General features: G+C 38.4%; 1 protein-coding gene across 3 annotated transcripts in view; it reads left to right on the top strand.

Moving 5' to 3' along the window:
• The window catches only part of SGMS2 (sphingomyelin synthase 2), a 44,821-nt gene that overhangs the window by 4,744 nt on the left and 13,995 nt on the right, over nt 1–26,082 (top strand). For all 3 annotated transcript variants that reach the window (XM_019293415.3, XM_010411713.3, XM_039551064.1), the window contains exons 2-4: nt 20,547–21,181; nt 22,388–22,505; nt 24,222–24,375. In XM_019293415.3, coding sequence (XP_019148960.1) covers nt 20,727–21,181; nt 22,388–22,505; nt 24,222–24,375 — 727 coding nt within the window. In that variant the 5' untranslated portion in view covers nt 20,547–20,726. The remainder of the gene's footprint in view (nt 1–20,546; nt 21,182–22,387; nt 22,506–24,221; nt 24,376–26,082) is intronic.

Here is a 26,082-nt window from a genome sequence, read left to right as displayed (position 1 = left end):
TCATAAGGGTGTTGTAAAGGTGTTTTGTTATAGGTGGCTTTTTCCTTATTGCATATGTGCTCTGTTGAAGCCACTCTTAAACTCCCTGAAGTGCTGCTGAACTAAACTTCTTGCCTTAGTGGCAGGGTGCATTTCTATTAATGTTATGTTTCTGGCATAAATTTAGCTTAAAATCCTTGTGAAAAGTACTTAATGCTTAATCTTCTGGCAAGGTAATAAGACTAGGATACAATGTAGAATAGCTGTTGTTCAGTTTTATCCATTTATAAACATTTTATTTCCTTTGAAGACCTTAGAAAATTAAATATCTATCTGTCCTCAAATCACTTGACAACTATTAATTTATGCACAGTTAATTATACCAGTGAATGGTTCCATAGAAGTATTAGCATAAACTGAGCAGGTGCATGGTACTTCATCTGAGACAGCAGGCCTTACAGGACTTCTGGCAATCTTCACTTTAAATCACATTTATTAAATGGTTTGTCCAAAATCAATTTGCTTTTTTTCATTATATTTAATGTAGTTGCTTAGGTGTATTATATTTGACAAGGCAGGTTTTTTGAGGCTCTGTAGCCTTAAATACTTTCTTGCTGTGAAACCAGTAGCTTTTATTCCTTATTTTGCCCTATCTTAAATAGTCCAGGTCTTAATCTACTAGAAAGGTCAATGAGCTTGCTTCCATATTTATTTCTTTTTAGGTTGTTAGTTCAAAGTCAGACATGGATTATCACATTCTACTGAAAAACATACTTGTCTCTATCCTCCAGAGAAATATTCCGGTGTACCCTCTGTAGTATGTCAGTCTTAGAGGGTATTGGACAAATCAAGTGGTGATCAGGAGAAACTTTAGGTGAAAATCTAAGGGGACAATAATAGTAAGCTGATAAAGGCCCCTAATGAGGTAGATTTCTGTGCTGTCCTTGAAGTGAATTTATACAATTGAGAAATGACAGCTTGAAGAGAGCAAAAGTAGATTGTTTTTTAATCATGGGTTGGTAATCTCAATCTAGAATGCCTCTACCCCTGAATTTTAAATATTGAGCCATGGTTGGTATGTTGATAAGCATCTACTTTTCTGCATTATAAAAGTGTGTTGTAATTGTGATATTGTAAGACAGAAATTAATTCAAAACTTAATGTTTCAAGTAGACATCAGAAGTGTTATATCGGGGATGCAGTATTGTGAAAAACTGAAGATTTCCATATCAATGCAAAAAACCCCAGCCTACACACATACCTCCCTATCTCTGGAAGAGCTGCATAAGAGACTTAATCTCAAGTATTTTTAATTCTAAAAACTGGAGTTCTTTATTTACAGTGTATGAATATAGCATACTAAAGGTATGAAGACTGAAAAATAGTGTATTGATTTTTTTTTTTTTAAGGATGAACAAAATAAGTATTGAAACAAGCGATGGTTTTAAAAAATCAGTAGCCTTTTTTAAGGAACAGAAAATGTAAAAGAAGGTTTTTGAAGAAGTAGCTCATTGCACTTAAATCTCCTGGAACAGAGGTAGACTTTGAAGATATGAATTTTGTAATAAAATTGCATTAATCTTTTGTTTGAATTATTTTTTCTAATTTTGGTGGGCTGTTGGCCTGCGGTGTTACTTGATACTGTTTGTGGCGAGTGGACAATATAGATGCTGTGACATATTATTTAGTATGGCTATGGTATTGCACTAGTCCCGCCAGATGCTGGGAAGATTAATGTAACACTACGTCCACTGTCTTCAGAGATCTCTCTCTGCTGGGAGAATTGTTTGTACCATGGACACCACTGTCCCCAAAGATGCTGTGCACACTAAGAACGTCGGGCATCCAGGCACCACTGTCCCAGCAGATGCTGAAGACCTTAAGAGCTGCTAATGGAAAAGTTTTATGTAACACAAATAGCTCTGTCTTATCTTTCAAACAGAAGGTCTATTCTGGACATTTCTTAACTATACTGAAACTCAGCTGTTCTGGTGAGGCTCAAGAATGTTAATAACCACAAGTGTCTCCTGTATGAGGATGCTTGCTTAAGTTAACACTAACAGTTACCACTGTTTCTCTTCCCTAAAATCTTGTGGGGATATGAGTAATACAAAGAATGAAGTACTTCTTACCAATGTAATTGGTATTGGAAGTCTATAGCTGTTGATAGGAATTTTAATACGACCAAAATATATAGTGAAAGTGAATCAGCTTTAGGGAAACATGGTACTTACCCTCTAGCTAACATATATGCAGTATCTGTAAAATAAGCAGACTATTGTGTGTTGAGGTGGTGCTTGTGGTTGCTGAGTAAAACTTCCTGCTTCACTGTGTCAGGTGGGTCCTCTTGTCTGCAATCTGGTGGCATTAAAAAATGTTGGAATCTAGTCTGTTGTACAGATGAAGAAACAGTTGTCAGAGTATCTGAGGCTGTTGAGGTGATCATTGCCAATAGAACGGTTCTTAATGAAACAATGTTCAGGTCTAGATCCTCAGAGAAGGTAATGAGCATGATTTATCAGGAAAACTTCACTGCATTCATTCTGACAAGAGAATTGTATAGCAAAAAAGCATGTATTCAGTATTTAATTACTTAATTTTTTCAGAAAAATAGTTTCTCCAATATGTAACGCTAGAATGGGAGAATGTCCAGTTCATTTGAAGGTACCTGAACAAAAAAATCAGGTGTCACTTAGCCCTGCTGTTGCTTACCCTCTCCAGCTGATAACAGGTTAACTTTCAACTGCCATGTATAAATTTCAAGGACATCTCACTTTTTTTAAAGTTTGTATACAAAAATAAAGTTGCTGATATTGTGGCCCTGTGAGGGTGCCAAAGTCTGAGCTTTGCGGTCACACATTGCAATGTCTTCCTGTTCCTGGCTTTTCGTCTGGCCTTCAGAATTCATCTCTTTCTGCGCTGTTCTGTAGTCTTCTGTTTCCTTTTCTTTATATGTAGAGATTTCCTCAGGCTGAATCTTACTAGGATTCTGTGCCATGCAATAAGCTTCGCACTAAGCTTTGCAGTGTTATTGTGTCTATGGTTGCTGATGCGATTTGGGTTAGGGTTGTATACCTGTTCTTCCCTGGGGAAATGCTGAGCCTCTTGGGCTCAGCACTGGATGTTTTCAAAAGTTGCATCAGCTTAATTTGGGTGATTTAAGATGAACTGATGCAGAGCACTTAGGAATATGTTTGCTTAAGAATGGCTAAATTTAAACTAAATTCCTTTGGGATTACTTTTGATTTAGCAGTAATCTGAAATCTTAAATGGAACATACAGAGTTGGATTCAGTTTTTCAGATAAGATGTAAGTGTATCGTGGCTGAAACTGGGAAAAAAGTTTGGAGTACAAATAATGATTTCAACTACACTAAGATTACTTTGATGGTGGAAGAGATGGATATCAAAAAAGAAATCAACGAAAGTGAGCTACAAACCCCAGGAATATTTAAGGTGTTTTTTCTAATCCCCCATCTGAGAATTTACAAACTGCCTGCAGCAATTTATGATCAGTGGTTTTCAAAAGGTCCCCAGGCAATTAGTAATGTTCTTAGTGAAATATGTTTCAGAGGCAGGTTTACCTGTTAGTTTCATAAACCAGTATGGCCCATGTAAAGTTCTGTAACTTCCATGCATTTGGGAAAGAAAATCTTTTTGCCTAGACTGCTTGTTGATATCTTAGGCCTGTGTCAGTCTTGCTGCTACTGTAAATTTAAATATTCCAAGGGTGAAGTTCAAGTACTAATATGGACTAAATCCATATAAATAAAAAAGCCCAGTATTAGTACATTTATTCAGTTTCTGTCTTTATGCAAGTTCTGATAGAAAAGTGTCACTATGAGCATCAAAACTTACTGGAGTTTGCATTTGTAGTGTCTAACTTAGAGAAGGAGGGGTTTTTGTTTTGCTAGACCATACATCAATGATTTTTATTTTGGTTGGTTGGTTTTAGTTATTCTTTTTTTTTTTTTTTTTTTTTTAATTTGAGTTAACTATAAAATAAATGGGAGTCTTTAATCCTATCAGAGTGCAGAAATCTGTCCAGCCTCAAAGAACAGGCCTCTGGCACAGCTTGTCTAGAACCTGGATCTTTTAAGACCTAGCTTAAAGCCCTAAGCAAATGGGAATGGTTTTCATTTCTTGAAGTATTATTACAAGTATTTTGGCATATGTTACCTCCCCAGAAAATCTTTAATAGAACACTTGCATGTGTAAAAGTCCTTTATTAAGAAGTCACCTGCTTTCACTACTTGTTTTTCTAATGTTGAAATATGTTTGCATTTTCTCATTTTTCTGTTCTTGGAGTATGTATTCTGCTTAGCCTCCTGAGATCTTAAACTGTTGTGTGATGAGTGTTGAATGACTTCTTACAGTTTGTTTCAGTCATGTGAAATGTACATAACAGTGACAAAATGTTTACTTATGCACACACCCAAGTTCCTGCTTATGTCCACTCTAGTGCTGGAGAATTGGTTAGTGGAGCAGAGCTAAATAAGGAGACAGAGTCTCCAGACTTTTTTTCCCCAGTTTCAGCCATGTTATGCTTATGTCCTATCCAAGAAACTAAATTCAACTCTGTATGCTCCATTTAATATTCCAGACTACTGTTAAATCAGAAATAATGAGACAGCCTGCTTATTTAGGTGACATAATTTGCTGAAGAGAAGCAGCAGTAGAGAAGGTCATGCCTCATAGTCATTAATTTGGTCTTTCATCTGGAGGGCATGATATAATCCTATGGCTTGTTGATAGTTCTAGTATGCTTCTACAGTAATTACAGTTTATTTGATTATTTTTTAATTTCTTTTTTACTTCCCCAAATCAGCCTTGTAGATGGGAAACTGCACTCCCTCTCTGTAAATGCTTTATGCCAAATACCACTGCCCATGTCTTGGTTTGAGACTGAACACAGACTATATTGGAGCAGACTGCTCCCATCACTGCAGTTGCTTCAAAAGGACATCTTAGAAACTGTAGTGCTGTGTTACTGTCTTAACAGTGCTAAGACAATGCTTAATGTAGAATTCTATTTCATCTTCTGCCAGTTATTCTGGTTATTCCAGTTATTACAATTTCAGTAAAAAACCAAAAGCATTTAAACTGAAATTCTGAAAGCACTCTTTTGTTTTGGTGGCATTTTTTTGTGTAATACTGAGAGAAATTAATTCTTATGACTCTAGTTTGTATTAGTTCATAAGTGCCGTTTTTTTCTGGTAAGTTAACTTTTTCAGGCTTGTATAGAAACTATCAATATGTTGTGGCTTAAAAAGTTAACTCATGTTACTTTTAGTTCCTTTGTATTTGGAGCTTGACAAAAGTGCTACCAAAGCTTGTGGTTTTTCCCGTTTTTATAATACTGTACTGATCTGTAAGGATGCAAGGTAAGAGTTCCTTACAATGCCACTCTCAGAACCATGAGCTTGTCTTCATTTGATTTTACTCAGATTTTGTATATTAGTTTGAGTGTCACTTGACAAGAGCTCATTCTTGTCTTCTGGCATACCATCTTGGTCTTTTAGAGGCCAAAACTTGGCCTCTAAAATTAGCCTTTTATTAACAATTAATACGCTTGCTTAAGCTGCAGCTACTGAAATGCAGAATTTTTCACAGAATTGTTGCAAATTGCTTTAAAAGCATGTGTATACTTTGCACACAGCTATGGGAATGATCTTGAAATTTTTGGGGGGGGAAAAAAAATCAACTCTACTTGATGTGGAAAATGTGCCAGAAAGCTAAAGGTGGTCCGTCCTCCGAAGTGAAACTGTCTATTTCCATTCTGCGAGAGAGCACATTGGCTGAAATGGTTTGAATCCTACTATTGACTATTAAAAGTACTCCTGCACTAACATAGAAAAACAGCATTCCGGTGCTTGTTTTCCTAGAAGTCTTTTAACTTTCATGATGGACTTCAGTCTTGAGAGGAAGGGCTGTAGCATCCTATTTGGCTCTGGCGCAAAAAGTGTTAAAGATGTTGCTCCTTCCAAGGTGCCATAGTGAACTTAGAAGTTAATTTGGAAGTTAATATTAAGGCAACGTACTGAAAAGTTTAGCGCTATGGGTTTAAACTTCTGTCCAGTGCAGTGATAGTATCCTGAATTTTCAGATTATTCAGAATTCATCTTCTTAGCAATAACTATGACCTGGAAACTGAATGCTACACAGCTGAATGGCAAGTGCTTTCCAGTGAGAATGATTTTCTTACTGGCCTTTGTTTTGTCCTCTGCAGTAACCATGGTCATCACCATCACCTTCCTCTATGCGGGTCTTAAAAAAATGGCTCATCTATTTCCATATGTGCAAACAGGCATAAGTGTTATGATAAGTAACATTTTTTCATTCTTCTGTTGGGAACAAATTATGTGAAGTAGGGTAGAATAATGTGTTTCTCTCTGATAAAGTCAGTAGCTTGTACTGACTTTTAAAAATTAAGATGGACGAAATAAGTCTTAGCTGACCAACAACATCACAAGGCACAATACCTGTCAAATAGTAAAGCTCAAGTAGTTTGGCTAAATAATTATACTTATTGCTCTAAAAGTATTTTTCTTTGATATGAAGTGTTTGGATTTTTTTAAAAGCATAATTTTACAGATTGCAGGCAGTTTATGCTTTCTTGTGTACATTACTTCCTAGTCGCTGGACAATCTGAACAAGGTAAGCTGCATGGGTCAGTTTTACTATGCAGAATGAATGTTCCCATAAAAAGTTTCTGGTTTGGGTTTTTTCCTTAATTTGTACTAAGAGAAAGTTTAATATGAACTCTTAAACATCATACAGTTTGACTAAACTCTTTCGCTCTCTTATGTTTGAGGAGCTCAGAACTGAGTGACTGAATTTAAAATGGGATCCTATTCCCCTTCAAAGGCTGGGAGGGCAGAGAAGAGTGACAAGAAAGCAGAAGCTTTCTGTTCTGTTATGCTGCATTAAGGGCAAACACTAGAACCATGTTCTTTTACCTTACCCATAACTCCTTTTGAGTGTGCACGCACATGTGCTTTCTTCCTGTTCTCCCTCTGCATCCTGTGGTAGTAGAATCAGGCACAAAGCTTTTAGCACTGCAAGCCTTTATAGAACATGTGATAGAGGCAACACAGCTTAATTTGACTGTGATGTGTGTAACATGCAGAAAAAGTTCTTTATTAGCAAAGTCTCTATTGCAGTTACAAGGCCGGCTACAGGAGGAATATTGTATTTAGGCTTCCATAATTTGCTCAAAGAACCATTATCTTGATTAATCTTCCATAATGCTGTTGTGAAGGTGCTTCTGATTTTAATGGTTTGTATTGGTCAGCAGGTTTTAGACTGATACTACATAGCTTATGATTTGGTCATGCATTGATGAGAATGTAACGTGAAAAAGGTACTGACATGTATTTATAGTGATATTCTATAGTGTTTTCAATTAGAGAAAAAGGCTTTCTTCTTTCATCAAGAGGCTTGTAAACTGCAGGACAGTATGTTTGGTGTTGTGTATCTGTAGTAGTGTGATTCAATGCAGTAAAAGACAGTCTTGGTGGACAGAAAATGTATTGTTATTTAGGATGATGTTTTTGTCTTGTCCCTATTATGACAGTTTTAAAACACTGTTTCCACACCTCTTACCTCCTTTTTTTGTGAGTCCTGTAGGTCTAGGACGGTTTCAAAGGTTGAGTTAAAGAGCAAAGGCAGCCTCTACTTCTCTCCTTGCCCACCCCAGTTCTGTGTCATTTTAAACTTCCGGCTATGTGAAGTGGAAGTACATGTACAGAGAAAGTCCACTTACAATTTCTTAGGCATTGTTTGAGCTATAGAGTGGCTGCTGATTGATATCTTCTAAGTCTCATCATCTTTGACACAAAGTCATTATGAGCGAAATGTCGGAGTTAGCGTGAGGGAACAGATAAAGATGTTTCACCTGAAGCAAGTCTGTTTGGGGAACTGAAGGTATGTAAACCAGATGTACCCAGGAACTGACACATACCTTAGCTCAGCAGATCCTTCTCCTTCTTCCTGTGGATGTCAAGGCACCAAAACTAGTCAATCAGTTTTGGCCTGATACTTAATATACAGCCTGATAAAATGTTAAGTCTAGCCTTGTCTGAGAGGACCTTTGTGTCTGTTTAGATGGGTCTGCCTCTTAGCCAGGCAGCACCCATAGAGTGATTGCACATGAGATACGTTTGCAGATAACCAAGCTGTATGTCAGATTTTCATGCTAGTGCCTGTCAAAGAATGTGTAGCTTTTTACCTAACAGTTAAAGCTCTAAGAGTCTGTGGGTGTGTGAGCCCCTTATCTTGTGTTCTGTTTCCTGTATATGTTAAGAAAGTGGTTTGTATAGTTATATAGTTAGACTGAACAGTACCTGTTCCAGTAGGGTTTTTTATTTGGTGTTTGTTGGAAGGTTTTTTTGTTCTTTATTGTTTCGTGTTTGTTTTTTTCAATTGCCTACTGTGAAGTCTGCACCTTAGATCAAATGTTGAGGGTTTAGAGGCAATTCAGGTTCTTCCTGGAAAGTGTCTCAGTATGTGTGTATGAATATTCAGTGTTCTGGTGTCTGAATATGCTTAAGGAATTTTACTGCAAATTTTTATCCTGGACATTTCAGGTGATTGTCCTGACTGACTCCTTGCAGAAAGAGATCGGTTTATGCTCCTGTCCCATAGAAGCAGAATTGAACAAGTGTCAATTCTGTTTAAATCTGTTTTATAAATCTTGCTGTCAGACATGAGGAAGCTCTGGGAAGCTGAGAACATTTTCTGAACAATCCTTTTTAGATTAGGGTAGTTACTCTGTTGGAATTGAACTATTAAACTTCAATTCATAATTTGTTTGAGTGTAGTCTGTAAAGCTGTCTCAGGAATGTAGGAAAATGTAGGCTTTGGCAGATGCCTTCATTCTAAAGATGTGGCACTTCTTTTCTGCATAAGACCCACACATCTGAGTATTCAATACTTAAGGCAGCTCACAATGTGCATTACCTGAAAAGGCGATCAGATTTGTTCAGAGGTTGGACCTGTTTTTGGGGCTGACTTGTTTGCAGTCTTTGCTGTAATGTAACACAGCAGTGTTTCTTTTGTGTTCTTTGTTTTGCATGAGATACGGAGCTCATCTGGAAAGTTTCGGGGAGGAATAATATACGTGCTGTAGGGCATAGATTCTTGTCTGAAGGTCTTAAACTGTGAAATTCTAACTCAATTTGTGTCTTATACTAGAACAGCATTTTTCATTCCTTGTGTTAAAAGACTTCTTTTTTGTCAGTTTTTTTTACTTTTTTCAAGTTAAAGTATTAGGAGGGAGAGAAAATAGATCTGCTCTGGGATTTCAGATAAATTTCTTCTGTTCTTTACCAACGAAACCCAATGCATGGGTAACTTGTGATCCACTGTCTTTGTTTATATGGATTTACAATACAGATAACTGCACTTCATGTGGTTAAATAAAATTAACACTGACCTTTCATAAGTTACAAATGCATGGCCTAGACTATTGGCATGAACTGACTAGTTAATACTTCTGCACTCGGAGTGGAGCAGCTTAACATGGGCTGGACTATGCTAGTATCTCAGCTTGGCTTCTGCTTCCAGATAAATAAAATATGCCTTTCTGGGTGGCAGCTTTTATGGCTAGTCCTGAACCATCCCCATCTTTGTATGTTGTCTTGATAAAGGAGTGTTAAGAGGTTCCCTGAGCTGGGATTGGTATGGAATGTTTCAGGCCATCTTCCTGGTCTGCTCCAGCTGTCATTAACATCTTAGCACACCTCATGTGTTGTGGTTGTAGCCTAATGTAATGTGGATTTTTTGATTTCTTCTTAATTGGCTTGCATTAGTCTAGAAGGCAGCTGCCTCCCTCCTCGGCATACCTGTGACTGCTCCTGTGGAGGTGTTTCTTGTTATACAGTGTCTGTCATGTGAGGCGTGGTATTCACGTGTTTAATATTGTCCTTGTCATGTGACTGTTCTGTGCTTCAGTTGTGCACCTTTGAAATGGTGAACTTACCCACCTTTTAAAGTAGTGCTCAAGTACAACTGACATGGGGACCTTCTAGGATAAATCCCTGTGAGACTTCTCTTCATTCCCTTTGCTGCCTCTCTAGAACAGATTTGAATTTAGGGCCGTCTTGGTGCCACTGCTACTTCGATGTGCTGTCTTACTCCTGGCAAGATGATACTCAGAGGAGAGTAGCTGAGAGCAAAGGCCTGGTAGCTCTAGCTGCAAAATGACCATGCAGGAGCAGTTCCTGGAACAGCTGATTTTAGCAGAGGCTGTGTTGTGCAATCCCTTGTGCTAGCCTGTATTTAGCTAGGTAAGTACCTTAAAGAGTGGCCTTAGTTGCTATAGTGCTATGTTAATGAAAGCTCTTGAAATTGAAGCCACTATTGTGTCTAGATTTCAAGTTATGCTCTAGACAACAATTTTTCTAGATTATGCCAATTTGTCCTAAATTTAGAAGGTTACTTCTAAAGCCAGAATGTGATCTGTCCTTGCTGATAGATGCAGATCTCTTGACATATTTGGTATTTTTGAGGAAAACTTATGCAGGAGGGCAGCAGAAATAGCAGTATGTAGTAAGATAGTGCCCTCCTTCATGGAAAAAACAGTTGGTAGACCAGAATAATTGTTATTACTGTACCCTAATTTTGCCACATTCTGCATTCTCTTCTTTTAAAACTGATTGGTACTATTTCCATCTGAACACTTAGTTCTGTCCTTAGACTTCTGTAACTGATCACGTGGAATTGGTTGATTCACCACTTATTTACTTTACACCGTGGTTACTTAGCACCCATTCACATCTCTGGTCTCAGGGAGTCTAGAGATGAGACTTAACTTTGTCTTAAACAGTTCTGTTGGCTGCAGTTCTGACTGGGGAATGGTTTATAGAATTTGTTTTTCCCTCCACATTTCAGCTAGTCGATGTGGCACCTCTTTGGCCTCCCTTCTTCTTCCCAAATCAGTGTGTATGTAGATTCTGCTGGACATCAGGATAAGAATACCATAAAATGCTTTTTGGATAATTTTAATAAAATGCTTTCTATTTTTATGTAAGCTTTAGTTCTAGAACCTCCCATGAAAATGTGACCAAGAATTATGATATACGTTTGGAAATCAATTTTTCCAAATGTCCTTCCTGAAATGTCTTTTTCGATCACACACTCCTTACTACTTCTGTCCCAAAAATTTTCATGGACAGTAAGACAAAGGTCAGAGGTGGTCCTGGTTTCCAGCTTGTGTTTTTTTTTCTGTGGCAATAGTATCTTGACTCAAAATTTAAAGTGACAGTAGTGTTACTTAAACAAAGAAATGGAAAATAAATTATGTTCAGTGCAGCACACTGTGCAGCTAGTATGAATGCCATTTAGCAGGCAGTTTGATTGGCCAGCTTGTATTTCCACTTCACATTCAGGCTTATTTGGTTTGAGTCATCATTTGCTTGCTTATACTTCTAAAGATAACAGGTTCAGTGATGATCGGAAGCCTTCCTTGAGCACAACACGTAGCTTAAGGTGTGGAAGTTGCTCCTTGAGGTATGTGATGGTACAGTGTAATATAAATCATTCTGTGTAGATTGAGAGTCACCTCAGTACTTTCATGACAGGTTTTACCAATTGGTAGGATAAGATCAATGTAATTTCAGTCATTAATTTAATTTGTACCTTTTTAGTTATGTTGTGTGTGCATGGGCAAGATGTAGATGTTATAAAGCAGTTGTGTGATCTTAGTGTAAGACTCTTAATGATGGCTTTTTAGGAGCAATGCTAAAGATGCTATTCAGCTGTTTTCTTGCAGAAATAGTTCTAGTTCTGCAGTTTTAGTAACTGGGAACTTGAACATCACCAACTTCCTTCTTTTCTAACTTGGTTCTTTAAATCCTTCTTAAAAGCTTTTTAAGAAGCAATAGAATTCTCAAACTATTAGGTGAAAAGGGGAAGGCAAATAAACGAAAGCATTGCTGTGAATGGTGAAAGCCTCTATGCTGAGTCTCATGAGCGGCTTGGCATAAAGAAATTTTGTTATTGCCCTGGTGTTCAATGCAGGGTTGTTCTTACCGAAGGCTGCAGTTCAGCAGGGAATAATGAAGGGAGGTTTGAATTATTTTGGAGATGTTTAGTTAGGTTCTTAAATAGTAGCTCTGTGAGGGGCAGTAAAAACACATTAATAGGATTCTTGGCCTCTTTTTCTGACCTCTAGGGTGAGGCTGAAATGGAGATAGCAAAATATCTGGGAAAGGTATTACAGAAAGGTTTTAGATTATAATTATTATTTTCCACTGCTGTCCCACTGTTACCATCCTCTCAGAAAATTTGTTTAACAGTGATACCTTGTGTTGTGGGGAGATAGTTTGCCAGGCAAGAGAAGTGATTATCCCAGGGAAGTGAGTGTTCTTTTGTCAGTCTGTGGCAGAAACAAAAATGAAGAAGGAAGTGTTGAAGTGCGTAGTACTTAAGTATTTAGTATTTAAAGTTAAAGTTAAACAGTGTCTTTCCTGAATTAAATAATATAAAAAGGAAATGTTTTTTCTTGTCAGCATAATGTGGAAAGTATTTTCTTCTATTAATAGAAAGCTTTGAGCTAATGGAATACTTGTTCGAGTTTAAAGAAAACCATGGGACTGCATTGGAAGCTTAGGTTGTGATGCCTTTTTTTAACTGTGTAGTGCTTCAAGCTGATGTGTAGAACTTCAGTGAAAAACCCAGTTACATATAGGAAGCTTGATACAATTTTGCTTATTGCAAACTGGAAGCTTGAAGAGTATATTATGAAAGGGTTCTTTGCTGCTCTGCTAATCCCCTAAGTAAACGTCTGGATTGATCATGGTAGGTGCTGAAATTGGTCAGTACTCTTAACTTCTTGGTGTTAGAATTAAATTTACCAGGTTTTAGTTCTGAAAGTGTGTCAAGAAAAGCTGGGGTGGGGGGGGGAAGTGGGAAGGAAGCATCTAGGGTATGAGCTGGATATAGATTTGGATGTCTGAGCCTGTAAACAAACGGCTTGAATGAGAGATCTGTGTATTCCCATCTCTATTTGACTGGGGGTGCTGTTTGTGATGCGAGAGCCTTAGGCTGTTGCTGCTTGGTGGTAGGCGTGGCAAGAAGGTAGAGGGGAAGACCAAAATAGGGACTACATCATGTTTCTTGATGAGTTTTAGTCACTCTGTGTATTGTGAGCAGTAGATGATGTATTATGTCAGCATCATCCACCTTAACTAATATTCATAAAGCTTTCCAGGGAACTGCATCAACACAGAATTGAGCAAGCTGTTCTTCTGGAGAAGAGAGGGGAAGCTAGTCATTGATTCTTTCCTGACCGGTTTTGCAGTGTGAGGTGTGCTAGACTTCTGTTGTTGGTATAGGGGGCAAAACATTGGTCAGAATACCTTAAGATAAGGGGGTGTGTGGGTGTGCAGATATTGGTGTTTCTGAAAGGGGATGTTTTCACTCCTTGAGCCTCTGAATACAGCAAGTGTTGCTGCTATGTACAGAGTCACAATTTGTAATGTGCCGGATGAACTGAGGGATATGTGAAACCAGCTTATAGTATGATACTACATAGTTTTAAATATGCTCTGTCCTAAGAACTCATGTGGGGTGAGCATTACAGTCATGTGCTTTGCAAGGACTATTGTCTGTTTCAGGCTGTTTAAACGTGAGTTGTGAGGTATGAGCCTTTGTGTACACCTCTGTGCTAAAGTAGCTTTTCTCTGGATTGTGCAACTTGCACATGTATTACTGCTGATACTGTAAATGCTCTGCAGATTTAAGCAATTACTGTCATCTCGCTTTAAACTTTTAGGAGGAGGGTTCTTGTTGCTGCAGAAAACACACTAGAATGTTCTCATAAATGTGATATCTTATTTTGGAGTTGGCAGGACTGCTTTTTGGAAGTAGCATAGGGGAAAAATTTGACAGGCATTATCTTCTTAATAATTACTCAAGTATTTTGAGGGTATATCACTGATAAATTTACTGAGTATGTGACTTCCTCTTCTAGCTGCCTGATGGCTGATAAGCTGTAGCACAGTCACTTTAAAGCACGCATTAGTCACTGTGACTCCTCACTGCCCTGTACTGAAAGTGGTGACTAATCTCTGGGTCTGACTTTCCATTATGAAGTGCAACCTTTACCCTTGGTAACTAGGTGGAGGATTTTACAAAACAGACTAAAACGTTCCTGCCTTCTGTGCTGGGTCCCCCCCCCCCTCCACAGCCAGTGTCTGCAACTCCGTGTCAGCTAGGAAAGATGTGAGGCATCAGATGTGCTGCTAGGCTCTTAACAAATCTTTAGACCTTGCTGTCTCTTTGAGAAGAACTTTGCTTTGGATAGTGGCTTTTCAGCAGTGTCTGTGAAGCTCTAGCAGAATGCAAGCATAGCAATGAGAAGCCAGCCTGCACATAAAAGCATGATCCAGAGGCTTATTTTGGCACTTGTTTTTGGCATTCTTTTGCCTGGTGAGACTGAGGTAGTACAGTGACTTCCACACTTTGTACAGTGTTTATCGTCTTTTCTAATGAGTAGAAGGAGGTTATGAGCCAGACACTTCTTGTAATGTTACAAAATATGCAGTGGTAGAGCACCTTTCTTGCCTTTATTCAAAAGCAGCTGATTCAGAGGTTAAATACTACTTCAGGTTAGCAGACTTTTTTGTGCAGCTCTGAAATACTGAAACAGTCTCATTTTAGAGAGTATGGGTTAAGCAGGAAGAAGACCTAATCTGATTTTTCTGGAGTGAAGAAGTTGTGAGGGAGTCTTTAGGTTTTAGACTTTAATGTTGGAATAATGTTAATATTTCTTTTGGCTCTTTTGAAAAAAGATTTAGCAATGTGCATTGACAGTTAAGGCAGCCAACACTGTCCTGAGCTGTATTTAATAGGAACATAGTCATTATTTGTACAGAAGTGATTATTTCTCTCTGTTCAGTATTACCTAGCTGTGTCTGGAATACTGTATCTGTTTTTTGGTCCTTGATCCAGGAAAAGCATGAACTGGCAGCAAGCCCAGCAGAGGGACCATCAGGGTGGTCAGGAGGCTGGAGCACAGGCCCTGTGAGGGGAGGCTGGGGGAGCCTGAGTTACTTCAGCCTGAAGAAGAGCAGTCTCAGAGGTACCTGACTGCAGCCCCTTCATACCTGCAAGGATGCTGTCAGGAACACTGGGGCCAGGCTCTTCACAGTAGTGGGAAAATGAGGTACAAAGGCTGTAGCTTCTAATAAGAAGTAGATACAGTAGATTTAACAATTAAAAAAACCCAAAACACTAAAACAACAAAAATAACCCATCAAACTTTCACTGTGAGAACAGCCATGCGGTGGAACTGGCTGCGTGGGGTGGTTGTGAATCTTTGTAAGCATTAAAAAGTACAGCTGGATTGAAACCCTGAGTCATTGCTGATCCTGGCCAGAGGCCCAGAGACCTCCTGAGGTTTCTTCTAGCTTGAATGGTTCTGTTTGTTCTGCTGGTTCTAAAAATGTATGACTGATGATTCTGAAAACACGTGTTTTGGAAAGACTGTTAACCTGCAAATAAAACCAACTTTGTCATATATATGTGGATTATTTCCAGAATGAGTTACAGTAGTACTAAAAGATAGCAAATATTTGACAACTATTGTGATCTTCTTTCTTGAAAGATAAGGGTAGTAATAATCACAAGGAAAATCTAGGCATGTCATGGTGACACCCTTAAAGGACATCAGACTGTTACTTACCAAATACAGTCCTTTGGAGTCTGGGGACCAAATGGTTCAAGAGTTTGAAGATGCCTTCATGCAGTTAAGGGAAACCTACTCATCAGTGTTCAAAATTATAAAAGAGCTTAAAGATACTTTTTTTTTTCCCCTTGCTTGCTTAGTTAGTGGGGCCAGGTTGGATGGGGCTTTGAGGACTTGGTCTAGCGGAGGGCATCCCTGCTCATGGCAGGAGGGCTAGTCTTTAAGGTCATTTTCAACCCACACCATTCTGTGATGCTGTGAATGTTTTTTATGTTTCTTGGGACATACAGTTTTAGAAACCTGGCCTTCTGTAGAACACACTGGATAATGAATTACTAGGAAAATGGAATCTAACATACTTTTTACTATTAAGAGGTGTGATAAAACTTGGTTTGTATAAATAGATAACATGTAACCTTGACGTTTTTCTCCTCTATTTAGACAAGTGTAGGGATTTAGTCCTTAAAAGATGTCTTCTGTTGGTACATTAATAATCCTAAATGAGGGACTTGCAAAATCTCCCTCTCAAGGTAGAGGGAGTAACTGCTCTATTTCTACTGCTGAAAAGAATTTTATATGTAGTAAGTAGTTAATGCTTTTTATTAAAAAGTTAATGTGATGATAATGAACTGTTCTTCAGTAATCCAGCTTTGTTCTACTTGCAGTTCTTCAGCATCACAGCAGTTTTCTTTTGGAGGTTTTGGGTGGTGATAGGTTTCTTTTTTATTCCTCCCAGTGGTCTGTGTGCTGTGAGATGTACATATAGCTTAGGAGAAGGGATACTATAGAAATTAACTGAGACCTGGAATACTCTCAAAAATAAAAATTAAGGAGAAACCCCTAAAAACAAGTGTTTATGCATTGCTGTCTAGATAACAGCAGTATCCTGGCTTCTTTTTTAGTTCTAGTTCCATGGGTAGTCCTAAAAATTTGACTGACTGAAATACAGTCTCACTAACAATTGTTTCCCAGTAATTGTAGATAAAAATATATGAAAATATTCTCTCATGTTACTTCAAATTGTACTTTTTTAAACACCCTTTTTCTGCAGCTACCAAATACAAGAATACAGCTGTATTAAATGTTTAAGCCAGTCTTAACAAAAGTGAATGATGCTTAAAAATAGTACTGCCTAAAAAATCTTTCCCATCTTGTATATGAAAGTAAAGTATAGCTTCTCTTACTGTCAGAACAGATCAGTCTCACTGTTTTGGATACTCTTTTTCCAATAGTATTGAAACAGCAGGTTAAGAACTGTTTATTTGAAAACCCTGTGTAAATTGTGACTATTCAGTCCTTCCTTCTTAAATTACAGAAATAAACATATATTGAGAAATGTTGAAGCTCCAATACTGGATGAGAAATACCAGTTGTGAGCTAACTTTGTGAAAATGACCTTTACATAAAAATTGGATGACTAACAAGCTAAATAAAACTCCATGTTATTCTTAAGTTCTAGCATAAAGAGCCAAATGCAGACAGGCTTTCCTATGCTTTTCTCAAAGCTGTGCCCCCTGTCAACTGTTTTCTTTCACATGACAGTCAAATGGGGGTGCAGAAAACTAAGGGAGCTATTTGCATGGGAGTGAGTAGGAGCTCAGAATAAAAAGTTAGGACCCTTCCTCTTTTAGCATCTTTTTAATTCCGAAGATTTTCTTTGAAATAGGTTGTTCCTTGAGGCAATTATGATTTCTGCCGTAAAGTTGCTGGTTAAGAAGTTCTGCTTCTTGATGAGGTAACATTTATTTTTAGAAGGTATAAAAGTGGTTCCAAAAATAAAAATTGTTCCTAAAACCTAGATGTATCCCTTATAGGAATTTTATTTATCCTTTTGGGGTACTTGGCCAGTTTTGTGTGAGTTTGAGACTTCCCCAGTAGTTACTCCTTCAGAGCAATTTGGTGTGCTTTTCATACCTAGGTGTTGGCAAGATGGCTAGATCTAAGCATTGCTGCCTGGTTGCTGAAGAATTCTAAGGCCTTCCACCAGCAAGTTTATGGGCACCTTCTGGTTTAGATATGGGGATGTTTTGGATTTGACTAAAAAATCAAATGGATATTTTATCTAACTAAACATAAGGACAACATGAAGCTAGAAGGAACCACACCTCTTATGAGGATGTGAATGGATATTTGAATTGGGGACTGGAACTTGGCAGAAAAACGTGTGTACTTCTGGGGAGTTCCTTTTACAGCCCAGTAGCAGAGGATGATTAGGATGTTGGTGTTCTGTATCTGTCACTTCTCTGGCCAGTCAGATTGGCAGCAAGGGATTGAAAGCTTCAAGAGTGGCTTTTGTCTTTTTCATCAATAGGCTTGCTAATTTCTTTTAGGCTATGGGAGAAAGAGGTTGAAAAGGTACTATAAAGGGAAGCACTTACCTTCTTACAGATCCCTCATTAGATGATATGTAGCACCTTTAATTATCAATGTAAACAAACTTTTGACCACAGTATGCACTCTGCTTGAAATAATCTTGATGAGCCATCAGAAATGGTAGATCAATATGCCTTGAAATCCTTTTAAAAGTACCAGAAAGGAACACAACTTTCTCCTGCATGCTGTAGCTATAATTGTTTCACTTAATAAGTTAATATGAGAACATGAGCACCACTCTACTTTTTAGGTTATTGTTCATCTGCACGTCAGATACCCTTTGATCTTTAAGGCTTAGTTGGATGTCGTTAAACATCTGAAAGTAAAATCTTTCTTTTGCTTATGTCACTAGTGGTGTTAGGTATATGTGGGGAAGAGAAAGAAATAACTAAGGTAGTTCGCTCTCAGTAAATGTGTAATTCTAATAATGTTTCAACTGCGTGGGATGTAAAATTTACCAGGTTTTGCTGACTGCTGCCTCAGTGACTTCTATATGTAACAATGGTGAGAAGTGGGGTCTTGACTTAGTAGATGAATGTTAGGTACATGGATTCCAAAGCATAAGCAAGTAGACAGGTTCAGATATTTTCTATACTGTCACTAAAGTGTTCTGTTATATGCTTAGCTTTAGTAGACAGAAGGAATAGAAGAGTGTGTGTGTTAAGAAAAAGACTTGTGAAACTTAAAATGTTATTCTGCTGTAGCTTTGAGTAAGGCTGTTGGTTTTGTAGATGCTCTAAAAGAGTATTTTTAGTTGTAGGAAGCATCAGAGAGGCTGTTGCCTGGCTGATGGGTTAAACATGCCCTTTACTTAGAGATGCAGAGATCATCACAATATCATTGCTAAGAGGGAGAAAAAACATCCAAAATCACCACTTGTTTTCTTGAGTGTTTGTTTGTATGTGCTGTGTGTGAATAGTTATCATACACTTGTTGATCAGGAATTTAGAGAAGGTCAACAAATGACAGTGGATTTCAGAAACAATGCTGAGGGATAAATTTAGAAATGCTTCTTAGCTATTTCAGTATTATTTGTATGAATCTCATGTGTTAAGGATCTGAACTGTTACCCCTTCTCTTTTTCAGTGGTTGGAGCAGCACCCAGGAAATCAGTGGCATTTATGTGCTGACCATGTTAAATGTCTTCTCTGTTTGGGTGGGATAAGGCTGGAGGGACCAAAACACAATCACTTAACTTTCCAGGCTCTTTTGGGTTTAGATTGTCCTCTAAGCAGGTTGCATGTTCTTAAGACAAATTCTGTGGTGTGTGGTTAGGGAGACTGGCAGCTCTAGCTGCCATCATGATGACTTAATTTTACGTAAAGTATGGTAAACTGGCAGCCTGTGTTGGCATGCAGAGATGTGAGGGGTAGCAGTGCTGAACTTCTCTTAGAGGAACTACTAAAATAAGAGAATTACAGTTTACTGGTAGATAGGAAGCAATTTTTACATGGTAATACTATTTTTGCCATAGGAGCTGAAGAGTAAGAAAAATATGTACATCACAACTATGGTGAGTAAGTGGTTTCAAGGAACTTTAAAGATGGGGAAATGACCTTTATTTTTGCTAGAGCAATGTCTGTTCTCTGGAAATGAACTTCATTCTTTTCTCCTTTGTGAAAATGTTGTTATAAAACATACACACTTACCTGTTTTATCTTACAAAACTTTTATGAATTAACAAATGTAGCCTGAAATAAATCCTGAGTAATAATGACTCCTTCTATTTGTTCCTGTTTAAAAACTATCTAAATAGATTTTTTTTTTTTAAGTAGCTAAAGGACAAACACAGGTTCGTTTGTCATCTATTCTGTGTATAGTGTACCATAACTAAGAATCTAATCCAGGGGTATATTTCTCAGTTATCTGAAATTTCAGACATTTAGTGGGTATTACAGTGGCTATATAAACACATTTTTGACTTGATGGAATCCTCATTTAGATCTAATGAAATTTGATGGAGCTATCTATTGAGTAGATTTTCTAGATGAATCTAAATTAATTTATACCTTGCAAAATCAAATTCTGTAATGCCCTTCTGTTTTTTGTCCCATCACCTGAACTAACAAAATTTGTCTGATCTTTATGGACAACCCATATTAATATCTGTAGCAACCCTGTGGTCAAAACCAGGATATTTTGCATGGAATATCTCTAAGCAGTAAAATTCAATGTTGCTGCAAATATGGATTAGTCTTAGTTCTGACAACTGATAAAGCAAGTGATGTCATGATCATTAAAGTCTGTGGATCTTGTCCTTTAAAAAAAAACCAAGCCTAAGTTGGTACTAGTTCTTAAACTGATATGAGATATATCAAATTACTCAGCAGGAGTCAGTTTGAATTATTTCACAGTAATGATCTACCTCTACTTTGCCTTTTGACTGTAAGTAGATTTGGATGGAACTTAAATACTTAAAAAATGCCTATTCTGAGAATAAGATTTTGTTCACTGTCACATTACTAGTTATGAAGGTCCTCAGTGTTTTGGGGTTTTTTTTGCAGATGATTCAGCTCTAGAAGAAAGATTTGTCTTCACAAATTCCTTTGAAAGCACAATGGACGCATTTTAGTGTTCTACAGAAGTCATCTAGGAACAAGAACATTGGACTTTGAGGAAGAACAGAGTTCAGAGAGCCCAGAAATTGGTCACTAACAAACACACTTTGGCCATACAGCTTGGAAATGAATACCATTGAGACAGCAAAGCTTGAAGAGCATATGGAGGGTCAACCAAATGACACTTCTACTGGCTACTCACGACCTACTCTCTCAGTCAGTGAAGAGAACAAAAATGGCACTAGCAAACCAAAGGGCTTGTCTAATGGCTTGCGAAAAACAGCAAAGAAGTATCCTGATTACATCCAGATTGCTATGCCTGCTGAATCTAGGAACAAATTTCCTCTGGAATGGTGGAAAACAGGCATTGCCTTTGTCTATGCTCTCTTCAACTTGATTTTAACAACTGTCATGATCACTGTGGTCCATGAGAGAGTACCTCCAAAGGAGCTAAGCCCTCCCTTACCTGACAAATTTTTTGATTACATTGATCGTGTGAAATGGGCTTTTTCTGTATCAGAAATAAATGGAATGATACTACTTGGATTATGGATATTCCAGTGGTTGTTTCTTAGATACAAGTAAGTTAGCAGTATTTTCTTTTCTCTGCTGTATATTTTTATTGCTCACTTTGGAGACAAGAAACTGCACAGTTCTGGGCCCCTCCGTTTAGGAAGGATGTTGAGATGCTTTAGCGTGTCCAGAGGAGGGCAACAAGGTTGGTGAGGGGCTTGGAACACAAGCCCTGTGAGGAGAGATTGAGGGAACTAGGGTTGTTTAGCCTGGAGAAAAGGAGACTTAGAGGTGACCATATCACTCTCTACAACTTCCTGAAAGGGGATTGTAGACAGGTGGGGGTTGGTCTCTTCCACCAGGCAGCAACTGACTGAACAAGAGCACACTGTCTCAAGCTGCGTCAAGGAAGGTATAGGTTGGATATTAGGAAAAAGTTTTTCATGGAAGGAATAATAAAGTACTGGAATGGTCTGCCCAGGGAGGGTGGTAAAAGGTTTACAGAAAGATTAGACATAGCACTTGGTACCATGGTCTAGTTGACATGTTAGGGCATGGTTTGGACTCGACCTTGGAGGTCTCGTCCAACTTCATTATTCTGTGATTCTGTACAGTAAAATCTATAACAATGTTGTAGAATAGGGCTGGCAGGAAAATAACAAAGGGATGGCTTGTTTACAAAACGTTCTAGTGTCTATGACAGATATGGAAATACAGGTTTTCTGATTATTGAATAATGTTTCTTAATTCTGGATTTCTGACACCTATGTTGTACTAGTCAACTTTATTCTGAAATTGGGCCTTTCAAAGCTTGTTTACTGATGTGGAGGTGTTTAAACTGAGGAAATTGTGATGATGTAAGAATCTCTTCCAAATTTGAGGAAGAACCCACTGTCCTCTATGGGTAAATAGAAGTTTTCTCCTGTGTCTTCATTTGCTTAAGCTATGTATATTTAAGTCAAGAATGTGGTTATAGTATGGTACTAAAAAGAGAAGGTCATTGAGTTGAGGAAAACTGCCTGACTGCACCTGTAAGTTAGATTGAGGCCATGTTAAATTGGTGGTAGCTTTGCACTATAAGGAGCTAACAAGACTAAAAGCTGACAAAGGACTTTTTAGTATTGATTCAGAGAAGTGTATGGTGAAGAGCTGGGGTGGAGCTGCTCTTTCATTCTAAGGATTTAGCTACCTAGTGAAGCTAGAGCTCCATAAAAGTTAAATATCCTGCACGTAAACTTTGTACTCAATCATTTTCCCCCTTTCCTTACTTTCAGATCAATAGTGGGACGCAGGTTCTTTTTTATAATAGGAACTTTGTATCTGTACCGCTGTATTACCATGTACGTTACCACCTTACCTGTGCCTGGAATGCATTTTCAGTGTGCGCCTAAGGTAAGAGCCTTTGCCTCTTGCATCTTGCCCTAGTCTCTGCATCAGTCCTGATGGCTCCTTAGAACAAATTGAAGGTAGTGTTTCAGGTATTACTTAATAACACAAATTACTTTCAGTTGATGTCTTCAGAAACATAGGTAGTGATAAACCAAAACTTGTGTGATACGGAAAGAGCCTCAAGTTGTTGATGCAGTTGAGTGCTCCCTTGCAGAACATCTTAGGTTGAAATAGTGCTGCTACTAAATCAATCAACTTGCTTCTGAGGCTCAAGCTAATCACTCTTAATACTGCATCAGTATTTTTTCTTATATGGTGGGATACCCAAGTTCAATATTGTAATTTATAGGCTGATATACAAGCTTATGTTGCTGTATCCCTTTAGAAACCCAAACTGTCATGTGCTTTGTTGAGTTTCTATTTGGTCAAGAGCTATCACGATACCTGAAGTCAGCTACCTGTCTCTGCTTCCAACCTGCAAAATGTACAGGAATGTGACTTAAACGAGTTCAGCTGTGTAAATGAACTGATATGTATAGAAACATGGATGTGCTAATAGTGTTACAAAAATATTTTAAACATTTAATGACACTGGAGTTAAGTGGTGACATAAGAGTTGTTACTCCCACTTTCGATTACTAATAAAAAGTCGTAGACTTGAAATTCCTTGGAACAAACTATCATGTTGGCTGTACTGAAAAAAAGTATTGCCAGTTTAGTGGGAGGATAAATTTGTCACCTCTTTGATAGGATTTCTAGTCTTGAATTCCAGCAACATGGCTGTTGTCTACTACTTTGAGACAACTTAGGGATATAGTGGATGAATTACTTCTTATGAATCAGTGTCTATTTGAAAATGCTTTATTTAATGGTCACTACTGTAAAGATTTTATGGTTTTCTTCTAATAGCTTGGGGAATGACTATGTAGTAGACTGTGTATTGAGGAGTGAGAAGAGGTAATCAAACGAAAATGCAAATGTCTCTGCTGAAAGTTCATTTTGCTAGCATTAAACCAGGATGAATTACTTGAACTGTGGGAAGACACTTGATGATAATTCTTCTGGATTACTTTTGTCACATGAATATTTTTCTGATTATGGAAAACATAGTCATCTGTTTTTCTTGTGGTTTTTTTTCCTAGAGTTAATTTTTAACAGCTAGGTAAAACTGAGTGTTTGCCTGCTATCTGTGAGAAATAAAGAGCTGGTCCTAATGCATGCTTTAAAAATGTACATCCTCCAAATACGAGTATGTCCTGAGCTTGTAACTAAATCTCAGATGAAGTGAGTTTGAAGTTTTTACTCATTAGAAACACTGGTCAGCTCTGAACAGAGTAACAGAATTGGTATCCAAGGTTGTACTGGTTTTGAATTGGTTTCATACATTCTGTCAACTGCTGTCATGAGAGATCTGACCTTACAGATTTTTAATTTTTAACTTTTCAGTATATTCTGCTTCTCATTCTCATACAATGCATATTTTAGAATAACCTGGGAAAACATAGACAGAATGCTAGTGTTACCAAACTGATCTTTATTGCCTGTCAATTTTGAAATGCATGTTTATTTGTTTAAGAATATGTGGAAGAAGGCCAGTGAAAATGAAAATAATTTGTCCTTTTATCCCTGTCTTCCTGACTCTACATGTGTTTGGGCAAGAAGTGTACTTGAGTCACTTATGGTGTATCTTAAAATTTATATTTCTTTCTGGTGTTCTAGTTGAATGGAGACTCTCAGGCAAAGGTTCAGAGAATCCTGCGACTGATTTCTGGTGGTGGTCTATCCATAACTGGATCACACATCCTGTGTGGAGACTTCCTGTTTAGTGGACACACTGTAGTACTAACGCTGGTCTATCTGTTCATCAAAGAGTGTAAGTGGTTCTATTTCAATGCACTTCCTTGTTCATATTTGTTGTACTGGGAAAACAAATGACAAAAGTACATGTAAAACTACTGCCCTCCAAAAGTTATTTATCAACTTGTACACACACTGTATTTATATGGGTTTGAAACACAAATTGAGTGGTAAATGGAACCATGGCTGTAGTAAAATCATAAAATGGTTAAGGTTTGAAGGGGCCACTGTAGGTTATCTAGCCCAACCTTTCTGCTCAAGCAGAGTTCCCTAGAGCACATTGCACAGGATTTTGTCCAGACAGTTCTTGAGTGTTTCCAGTGGGGGAGACTTCACAGCCTCTCTGGGCAGTCTGTTCCAGTGCCTGGTCACCTGCACAGTAAACAGGTTCTTCCCTACAGTTAGGTAGAACTTCCTGTGCATTGTTTCCTGCCTGATGCTTCTTGTCCTATTGCTTGGCATCACTGAGAAGAGCCTGGTTCTGTCATCTTGGCACACTTCCTTCAGATACTTAGAGATACTGATGAGGTCCCCTCTCACGCTTCTGCAGGCTAAACAGGCCTATTTTCTTCAGTCATTCCTCATAAGAGAGGTGCTCCAGTTTCCTAATCATCCTCTTAGCCCTCCAATGGACTTGTTCCACATCTGTCTTGTACTAGGGAGCCTGGAACTCCAGATGTGGCCTCACCAGGGCTGAGCAGAGGATCAGGACCACCTCCTTCAACCTGCTGGCAATGATCTTACTAATACACCCCAGGATGCTCTGCCCTTCTTGGCCATGAGGGCACTGCTCATGGACAGCTTGGCCACCAGGACCCCCAGGACCCTCTCAGCAGAGCTGCTTTCCAGCAGGTTGGCTCCCACACTGTACTGGTGCACCAGGTTCTTCCTTTCTAGGTGCAGGACCCTGAACTTGCCCTTGCTGAGTTTCAAAAAGTTCTGCTCCGCCCATCTCTTCAGTGTCTGAGATCTTCTGAAGGGCAGCACAGCACCACTCCTCTGAGCTTTGTATCCTCAGCAGACTTGCTGAGGGTGCACTCTATCCCTTCAACTAAGTTGTTGATGAGTAAGTTAATACTGGGTGCAGTATGAACCTTTGGGTTGAACTACACTCTGTGCCACTGATTAAAAACCCTCCAAGCCCTGCCATTCAGCCAGTTCTCAGTCCACCTCACTAGTTTTCCAGCTTTGCTTGTGAGGACATCATGGGAGAGACAGTGTCAAAGCCTTTCTGAAGTTCACATAGACAACATGCAGTTCTCTCCTGTTATTTATCCAGCCAGTTGTCCAGATTTTGAAGGCAATCAGGCTGGTTAAGCATGATTTCCCTATGGTGACTCTATGCTAACTACTCCTGATCACCTTGTCTTCCACATGCTAAGTGGTGGCCTCAAGGGTGAGCTGTTCCATCACCTTCTCAGGGATTGTGGGTAAGGCTGACTAAAAGTGCTGTGGGCTTTAATTAAGGGCTTAATGTGGCTAAACATGTCATCTCTATGTAAGTGTTTATTGGTTGATTAAACAAAATAGCTTTTCATCGTTTGTTGACAGGTTATTCAAATTTTGGATAAAACATACTGTAGTTAATTATGCACACTAGCTCTGTGCAGGTTAGCTGCAGGGGACTGTAGGGAATTTTGTGGCTTGAACACAGTATCATTGCACAGTTACACTGCATCCAAAAGCAAAGTTACTTTTCTCAGGTGTGCTGTACATTAGTTAC

The sequence above is a fragment of the Corvus cornix genome, chromosome 4, assembly GCF_000738735.6.
Source record: "Corvus cornix cornix isolate S_Up_H32 chromosome 4, ASM73873v5, whole genome shotgun sequence".
NCBI lineage: Eukaryota > Metazoa > Chordata > Aves > Passeriformes > Corvidae > Corvus > Corvus cornix.
The sequence above is the reverse complement of the archived record's forward strand: the minus strand, read 5'-3'. Positions and strand labels throughout refer to the sequence as shown.